At 54.0% G+C, this 9,270-nt stretch overlaps 1 protein-coding gene across 1 annotated transcript; it reads right to left on the reverse strand.

Moving 5' to 3' along the window:
* Positions 1–5,935: 5,935 nt before the first annotated feature.
* Positions 5,936–8,910, reverse strand: OSM (oncostatin M). The gene is made up of 3 exons (XM_003789982.2): positions 8,861–8,910; positions 7,139–7,272; positions 5,936–6,523 (listed from the first exon to the last, which is right to left on the reverse strand). Exons 1-3 carry the CDS (start codon positions 8,892–8,894, stop codon positions 5,936–5,938), a joined length of 756 nt encoding a protein of 251 aa, XP_003790030.1. The 5' UTR covers positions 8,895–8,910.
* Between the last annotated feature and the right edge of the window lie 360 nt (positions 8,911–9,270).

Genomic DNA, 9,270 nt, shown 5'->3' on the forward strand with positions numbered 1-9,270 from the left:
CGCTTGAGCCCAGGAGTTGGAGGTTGCTGTGAGCGTGATGCCATAGCACTCTACCCAGAGGGATAGCTTAGGCTCCGTCTCAAAAAAAAAAAAAAAAGAAAAAGTGGACCTTCCATTTGATCCTACAGTCTCATTACTAGGTTTCTACTCAGAAGAAAAAAAATCATTTTACTATCAGGACATTTGCACTAGAATATTTATCACAGCTTAATCCACAATCACCAAGATGTGGAAACAACCAAGTGCCCATCAACTCATAAATGGATAAACTATGGTGTATATATGCCATGGAGAAAGATGGAAACTTTACATCTTTTGTATTTATCTGGATGGAGCCGGAGAACATCCTCCTAAAAAAGTATCACAAGAATAGAAAAGCAAGCACGCAATGTACTTAATACTAATATGAAGCTAATAGGTGAATCATTATGTGTCCCCATGAGAGGAAAACACAACTAAATTCAAGTAAGGGGAAGGGAAGGAGAGAGGGGGATTGGTGTGCTCTCACCTAATGGGCACAATCTAGGGGTCTGTGGCACACCTCCTGTGTGAAGGGCTCAACTACACCTTGAACTTTACCTACCAAACACAAACAATGTGACCTAATTGTTTGTACCCTGATGTTAATCTAAAATTTAAAAAAAAAAAAGAAAGAAAACCCAGCTAGGATCCCTTTATCTTTCAGAGCCTGGTGCCACTGCCTGCACTGATTTTATTCCTTCACAAGAGTCAGTGGAGGGAGGAGGCCCTCAGGGCATTGCCCCTCTGGGGGAAAACATGAGTTAACCATTGTTATGAGAGCCCATCCCACTGCTTTTCACAATGGTGATGTGGGGCCCCAGTCCAGGACAGCACAGGCTATAGAGGGTGGCTGGGTGATTAAAGGAGGGATTGTCCTGCATGTGACTGATAGACTCCACAAAACCCCACTCTGAGCTTCCCAAAGCACCAGAGCAAGCATCAGAGGTACCCACAGTTGAGCTGACTCTCCACGGTGGGGGATGTATGGGGGAGGAGCAGGCATTGTGGCGGGCACCTGCAGTCCCAGCTACTTGGGAGGCTGAGGCAAGAGAATCGCCTAAGCCCAGGAGTTAGAGGTTGCTGTGAGCTGTGATGCCGCAGCACGCAGCACGCTACCGAGGGTGATTAAAAAAAAAAAGAAGAAGAAGTGGGGAGGAGGAAGGGAAAGGGCAAACTTGGTGGGACATGGGGGGTGAGTACCAGCTGAGTGTGGAGGGAAGGGGAATTCAGGAAGGGGCTGGCAAAGCTGATGGGGCTGGGAGCTTGAAATGGATGCTCCAGGCAGTGGAGCAGGAGGAGAGTCCCAGAGGAGTTTCCAGCAGAGCAGAAGACCGGCCGATAGTGAGATTTTTAGACCATGTCTAGGGAGCCACACCCTGGCTGGCGCTGGGGGAAAATGGAGAGAGAAGGTTAAGGGGAGATAGCCTGTGGGAGGATCGCAGTACTGAATGCTGTAGGCAGAGGGGACGAGGGAGATTCTGGACCTTCAGTGGAGGTAAACAGGATGCAGAACAAGAAGGTAGGGTTTGCAGGAAAGGATGATGAATTTGGCTTTGAGGTGTCCACTGGGCTCCCAGGAGACCATCCTGGCAGCTGGGTCTGCAGGATGTGGGCTTCAGGGGGGATGAAGCTGGAGATAGTGGTTTAGGGTTACCTGCAACTGTGGCTTATTGGGAATCACGACTGAGGTGACTAGTCCTCATAGATGAGGCACCTGAGGTTCCCCCCAAGAACCAAGCTCCCTCATCAGCTTTCATGTGGAGAGTGTGGTCCAATTTGAAGCCAGCCTCAGATACTCCTCTTGGGTAGGAAGCAAGGGACCAACCAGAGGTAGGGGCAGTCACTCTGGGCTTTCCAGCTCTTCCTCCACAGACTGACCTCTGCCCTCTCCATGTGCAACCTCAGTGCCAGCCACAGTGCCCACTCCCCTTCCATTCTGGGAAATGGAGTGTGCCTGCTGCTCAGTGTCTGCCACCTCCCACTCACAGCCTCCCAGCAGCCGGGCAGCAGGAATCCCCCTTCCTCTAGCTGGAGCAGGGAGATATGAGAGCCAGCCCTCTGCTGTTACCAGGGACCTGGAGACAAAAAAGGCCAGGAAATGGGAGTGATCCCTGTCTAGGATGAGCACCCTGGTGGGTTCCTCAGTGCCTCATGTACCCTAGTGACACACTTGCCTCTGTCTTCTCCTGTGGGCTAGAAGGCTGGGGCCATCTGCCCTGCTCCTCCTTGAGCTCCTACTGTGTGCCAGGCACTGTGCTGGGTGCCAGGACAGAGGGGCGCACAGCAGATGCCACCTCTGTCCTCAGCATCTCCAGACTAGTAGGAAAGGCAGTTGGTAATGCAAACAACACATCCAGTCTGGGGCAGTTTTCAGACAATGTTTAACCAAGTTGCTGGGCACATGGGCAGGTGGGGAAGGGAAGAATTGCTGAGGACACACCCTGGAGCTGAGCTCTGACAAGGAGGAGAGTTGACTTGACAATAAGGACAGGGAACAGCATTCTAGACATAGGGAACAGCATAGGCAGGGACCTTGTGGTAGGAGGGAGCCCCAGGCATTTCATGAGACAGAAGATGCCATTATGGTAGGAGGACAAGGGAGAGCCCAGTGCAGGCTGCAGAGGGCCCTTGCTAGGTGCTTGGCTAATAGACTGGGTGACACCAGGCAGCTGTCTAGAAGATAGGCTAGCTGGGGGTCAAGGCAACTATCTGGCTCTGTGGCTTTTTTTTTTTTTTTTGGTAGAGATGGGGTCTCCCTCTATCACCCTACCTAGAGTTCAGTGGCATCATCGTAGCTCACTGCAACTTCAAACTCCTGGTTCATGTGATCCTCCTACTGTAGACTCCCTAGTAGCTGGGACTATAGGCACATGCCACCACATTGGGCTAATTTTTCTACTTTTGATTTTAGAGATGGGGTCTTGCTGTGTTGCCCAGGCTGATCTCAAACTCCTGGCCTCAAGTGATTCTCCCACCTCAGACTTCCAAAGCACTGGGATTATAGACATGAGCCACCATGCCCAGCTGAACTCTGTGGCCTTAAGCAAGATGCTTCCCCTCTTTAGGGGAATAAGTCAGGATGCGCTCACTCACTATACTCTGAGCCTTGCAGTTTGCACAGCCTTTGCCCTAGCTGTCCCATCTCCCCTTCTGCATGTCATTCGGACCATAGTGTGGACGTCACCTCTCCAGACACCACCCTGACCACTCACATTGCCTGGCTCTCTCACTTTATTACATAACCAACCCTGCTTTATTTTTGCTGAGCCTTTACTGCACTCTCAGATGCTCCTATTGGTTCTTTTGTCTGTCTGTTGTCTGTCTGCCCCTTGCCCCGGACTTCTGTGCCTTTAGGGACTCATGAAACTGTCAGCCAAGTTACAGAGGCAGAGGAAGATGCTCCTGCCCTGGAGTCCCACTGGCCTGAATTCAACTGTGCCTATCCCCAGTTAACTTGCTCTGAAGATGCAGGCAAGCCCACTCAAAGTCTCCAATCCTTAGTCTTCTCATCTGCAAAATGGATCATCATATCTGTTGCAGAGAGTTCCACATCAGGCCCTCCCCCACATCAATGTTAAGCTCTGTTCCTGTCTTGTCTCCTGTTCTGCCTGCCATTTCAGGAAGTAGGGGTGGTCAGGCACTGATCCAGGTCAAGTTCATCTGCTTCTATGAGCCCTTGCTGTGTAACTCTTGGCTCAGCATGTCATCGGCCTTTAGGTGCTGATCCTGGGCATTGTGAAGGGAGCCCAGTTTGGAGGGAGTAAAATGGGAACCCTAAGTCCTTGGGGCTCCCCAGGAAGCAGTTTTAAGCACATATCAGATCACAGGCCCTGTCTGAGGCAAGTACTGTTATTCTCTCTCTCTCTCTCTCTCTCTTTTTTTTTTTTGTAGAGACAGAGTCTCACTTTATGGCCCTTGGTAGAGTTCTGTGGTGTCACACTGCTCATAGCAACCTCCAACTCCTGGGCTTAGGTGACTCAGCCTCCTGAGTAGCTGGGACTGCAGGCGCCCACCACAACACCCGGCTAAGAACTATTATTCTTTTGTCCATTTCACAGATGAGTAACCAAAAGCCCAGAGACAGTAAGCAATTTGCCCAAGGTCACCCAGCTAGAAGAGATGGGGCTAAGAAAGGATCTTGAACTCTGCCACATTTGTCAGAATCAAACACTGCTTCCACCTGCACTAGGCACACACAGCCAGTGCTTTGTACTCACTGTACGTCAGGCAGGGTACTGGTGGCAGGAGTATGGCTGTAACCTCAAATGTTCATTCATCCCACAAATGTTCAGGGCACCTGCCATGTTCTAGGCAGTATATGTGCTCATGTTCTCCTGGGATGATTCATGAACATATATGATGGGATACATTGGAACACACCTACACATGAACAAGTATGGAAATATGTACAGAGATACACCCAGATATCCATGCACACACACATACATACTAAATACATTTACAGAATAAGCACCCATTAGGATGCTGACATGTAGGCTTAAAGATGAGGCAAGAAAAATACATATGCAACACACATTACCACACAACCCGCATCAGGACACACACACACACACACCAGCCACACACCCACAGGAGCTGGGGCACCCCTCACGTTCCAGCCCCCCTCTTGCTATCACATCCCAACATCCTTCATCCCCGATGTCTCAAGGAAGACCCATTCAACCTTAAAAAATGGCTTGTCTATGTTTGAGACATCCTCATATTCAGAGTCCCCAGATAACTAGAACATGTGACTTTCCTTCTTGGACAGAGCAAGGGCCTCCAATGCACCCCCAGGTCATGAACACTTTTGGCCTTGGCACCTGGGGACCTTCTTTCTCTATGAGGCTGCCCCGCCCTCGCCCTAATCCTTTCCCACAAGGCAGCAGAGACACAGGGACTTTAGAAATCAGGCAAGTTTTAAATATAGGTTGGCACAATATTATCATTAAATACACATCATAAATAAGCATTATAAATATAAAACTGATAAAAATTGATAAATTAATCATGTCCCTCTAAGGAACTGGTCCGGTAGCTTCAAGAACCTGCTCCCAGAGGGCTATGGTTTCAGTCTGAGAAAATTCCATGATGCACCACCAGGGGGAGGACTCAGCTTCGAGGCCCCAAAGTTGGGCTTGCAGACGCTGGGAGGTCTCCCACCAGCCCATTGCCATTTGCACTAGAGGTCCAGATTTACGGAGAATCTGATAGCCACCTTCTGTCACAGAGTCCCAGAAACAGACATAGTGGGCCTTCATGGTCCCCAACTCCCTGGCTGCATAGAGAGAAAACTGAGGTCTAGAGAGGTAAAATGAATCACCTGAGGTCACATAGCAAGTTAGGGGCTGGGCTGGGACCTGAGTCCCCTTCACTGGACCTTCATATCAGTTCTCCTTCCAGGACACCTGGCCCCTGGTACAGCTGCCTAAAGTGAGGTCCCCCAGACATCCAGGTGTCTGGCCTGAGACTGGGTGAGGCATAGTATGCCAGCTCAGGCCATGACCTCCCCTTCAGAACCATGTAAAGGAGGAAGTCTGGGGGCATTAGCCCTGCAAGTCATGCGAGGGAAGGGCCAGCAAGGCCTCTGGGGAGCAAAGTAGGGGGGGCAGTCAGCCCAGCTGTGAGTCAGCCTGTGTCATCAGACCCCTGAATCAATGGAAAGTCGGCCCCGCGTGGCCTGACCTGGCCACCCCACTGGGACTGGGGAACCCAGGACTAGGGAGTACAGCAGCCTAACTCTACCCTACTCCCAGCCTGGAGAAGGTGGAAGGGGCCTGTCCAGCTCCCACCCCTTAAAGTGCACTTCTGAGATGGGGGGAGTAGAGGGAGCAGGTTTGTGTCCTCCTGCCATAGCCCCTCACATCCTCAGAGCACCTGCTGCATCCTCCACCTGCAAGGGGTACTCCTGAGGTTAGTGGAGTAGCTGGCCCCTGGGTGTGAGTCTCTTGCCTTTGCTGGAGGGTCTGGTTCTGTGGGCCCCCTTCTGCAGGGCCCGGCGGGGCCTATGTCTCCGGCTCCGGCTTGGACTCTCCCCCCAGTCACTGAAGACCTGCCCCACTGAGCGCATGAAGCGATGGTAGCCGTCCAGGAACCTGCAGCCCTCCAGCTTGCGCTGAAAGGCATCCGGGATGGGGGTTGGTGGCAGTGAGGTCCCCGGGCCTGTCTGAGTGGGCTCTGATGCATCCTGGGAGCTGCCAAGCAGCCGGGACATGCAGTAGATGTTGTTCCTGAGCCCCTGGATGTTCAGCCTTGCCATCTTCAGTGTCTGCAAGTCCTGGGTGTTCTGCCTTGCCATCGGCAGATTCTCCAAGTCCTGGGCCTCAGGGAGGTGCCGCTGTAAGGCAGCAAGTCTGTGCAGGACAAGGCTCAGTGTGGCATCGAGGGTCCTCAGAAAGGCCTGCTGGCCCAGCCCCCGTAGGGCATTGTTGCTGGGGAAGGCCCCGGGGCGTTCCTTGCAATGCTCTCTCAGCCTAGGGAAGTTTAGGCCCTGGATGCGCATCTGGGGAGAATGGGAAAATCAGGGTGTGAGCACTGGGGACCTCTACCACACAAACACATACAAACACACACACACAGATAAGTCTACTCTGGTGGGCCTTGAAATGTAAACCTCATGCACCCCTGTTCAATCTGCCTGTTGTACAGGTCCAGGAACTGAAGCCCTAGCGGGCAGAGGACTGGCAAGATCACTACAGGCAGGGTTGAAGGGATGTTGGGGGGCTGGCAGGGGTGACTGCACAGGTAGTGATTGTGCAGTAGGGTGACTGTGTGAGGGTGTCAGTAGGGAGTGATGAGTTTCAAGAGGGCTGGACTCCATTTTGCTCACTGCCATGTCCTAGTACATGGAACAAAGCATGTGGCAGGTGAGCAGTGAATACCTGCAGGACAAGAGCTGAACCAGGCAGTGGCATTCGCGCTCTGGGCCCATGGGGCTAGGGAAGCTGTATGCATCCTTAGCTTTTCAGGGTTGGGGCTGGAACAACATGGGACTCAGCTTCCCCTTTACCCCTATATTGAGGGAGGGGTTGGGCCTGGCTCTCCCAGGGGCTCCCTCCCTTCCTGACTCTAGCAGTTCTCTGAGACTCAAATGCTGCCACAGGGCTCAAGTGCTCACATAGGGGTCCAGGAGTGTGCTGGGGTCCTGCGTGGAGTTTGCCTGCTTCTGGAGCTGGCTGAGGAGTGCATGGTAATCTTCCCGGCAGCGGCCCATAGCCATCATACTTGAAAACAGGAGTCCAAGGACCAGACCTGGGGCAGAGAAGGGAAGTGTTACTTGGCCAGGAAGCCACAGGTAGGAGCCTGGGGGTGGGGGTCACCAGGGCCTGGAAGGTGCTTCCCTTCATGCCAGGCTTTGTGCAGCCATGGGCAGGGGCTGGGCACCGTGAGGCGCTGTATGCACAGAAATGCCTACTAGGGCCACTACCACCTCCCCAGTGAGTCACTGCCCAGGACTCAAGACAGGAGTGGGAGGGGCAGGAGCCCAGGATAGTGCTATTTACCGAATAGGTCTTTTTGTGGAAGGTACAGTGCCTAGCTGGAGCTCAGTCCTGCTGACACCACGTACCAACCTCAGGAACTGACACCAGGTGGCAGGTGGGCCTGTCTCTCCACAAGACCTTGGGGATAAGGGGCAGCCACTGCCCCAGGACCCTGCCTTGTCAACTACCCTGGGCCACCAGTAACAGACCCTGGCCCTCCATTAAGGTGGGCTTAAGAGGGCTTTGGGGCAGGCAGCCCAGCAGCAGCCATTGCCCTGAGCTCTGTTTGCAGAACCAGGAGAGGCTGCCTTTCCATGCAAGGTCTCAGTCTGGGTGGGATGTGTGAGACTTGTTTGACTGACAGGTGAACCTATGTGCTGGAGAAGAGCTTGCCCAGGTCACTGAGGCTCGTGCTCTCCCTGACCTTACATGTCTCTCCAGGGGCCAGGGATGCTGTGAACCCACCAGAAGTTTCCAGGGGGCAGCACAGTTATCGCTCACCAACCCCCTTCCCCACTGGGCACCGGCAGCCACGTGGTCGGAAGGGGCCTGTGGCGCAATGTCCCGGAAGGCAGTGACACCATCGTTCCCCTCCTAAGAACCATCCGGCCCCTTGAGGAAGACTGACTTCTGGGCAGGGCAGAGGGGTTGGTGCCCAGGCATAATGACCCAAGGTCACCCTTGCTGCTGCCCCAGGTACTCACTGCTGGGCTCTGGGTAGGGGCCCGTGTGTGAGTGGGGTGTGTGTGTGTGCAGCAGCCTGCACATGGGACTAGGGTGTCTGCATGGCTGCATGTCTGGGTCTGTGTGAGGCACTGGAGGGAGCAACCACTCCATTCACCCCAGGGCCCTGAGCTGCATGTGGGGGTTCCCAGGTTGGCATCACATGGCTCTGTGTATGCATTGCTGGGTGGGTGTGGCTGTGTTTGCTGTGTGATTGTGAGGGCTCCAGGACCCCCAACTTGGCTGGCTTTCTATCCATCCCAGAGCCCCACATCCCTGTTCCCTGCCTAGCTCCTGCAGCTCCCTTCCTTGTCTTTCCCATCTGCACCTCCTTCCTGCTCCCCCACCTCATCCCAATGCATCTTCATCCCTCACCCACCCCCCACTCCCAGAGTTGCCTGTATATCACCTCCCCCTGGAAGCCTTCCAGGGGTACTCCTTCCCCACCTGTAGGGATGCTGGGTTCTCAGTGGACCACTCCCTCTGTCTGACCCCCTGTCCTTCTCCCCTTCTCAGCATCCTTCTGCCTGGTGCCTGGCCTCCCCAGCTCCCAGAGAGCAGAAGGTACCCCTGCTGCCTGCTGGCACCTGTGGGCTCGCCAGTAGGGTGCTGGTGAGGAGGAAGGAAGTACTTACTGAGCAGCGTCCTCTGTGTGATCAGTGCCCGCATGCTGGGTGCCCGTGCTCTGGCCCGCGCCTGCTAGGGGTGACACCTCACGGCTGGGAGCCCTGCGGGCTGGCAGCCACTTTATGCCCGCTAGGGCGATTGGCCAACACCTCGTGAGGTGGGGGGGGAGGGGAGAGGGCAGGCCTTCTGGGAACCCCCCAAACCAAAATTTCCATGGCAGCCAATGGGCGGTGGTACGCCCGCTCCTCCTCCTGTTTTCTTCGAATTCGTTCTTCGAGGTCAGCCCCACGCCCAAGGATGATGTAAACCACAAACCCAGCCTTCCTGGGCAAACGTGAAGAAAGAGGGGTCTGTGCCATCTTTGGGGGGCTGAGCCCAGGATGGGCAGGAGGGACTGTGAGCTGGCCCTCTGGAGATC

This window comes from Otolemur garnettii, unplaced genomic scaffold, assembly GCF_000181295.1.
Source record: "Otolemur garnettii isolate 467f Iridium unplaced genomic scaffold, OtoGar3 scaffold00038, whole genome shotgun sequence".
Lineage (NCBI taxonomy): Eukaryota > Metazoa > Chordata > Mammalia > Primates > Galagidae > Otolemur > Otolemur garnettii.

Bases quoted from the DNA above. Each gene is read 5' to 3' on its own strand.
- OSM (XM_003789982.2), bottom strand. From the start codon at position 8,894: ATGCGGGCACTGATCACACAGAGGACGCTGCTCA. The intron at 7,273-8,860 runs GTAAGTACTTCC...TCTCTGCCCCAG, and splicing joins CACACAGAGGACGCTGCTCA to GTCTGGTCCTTGGACTCCTG. The intron at 6,524-7,138 runs GTGAGCACTTGA...CATTCTCCCCAG, and splicing joins GCACACTCCTGGACCCCTAT to ATGCGCATCCAGGGCCTAAA.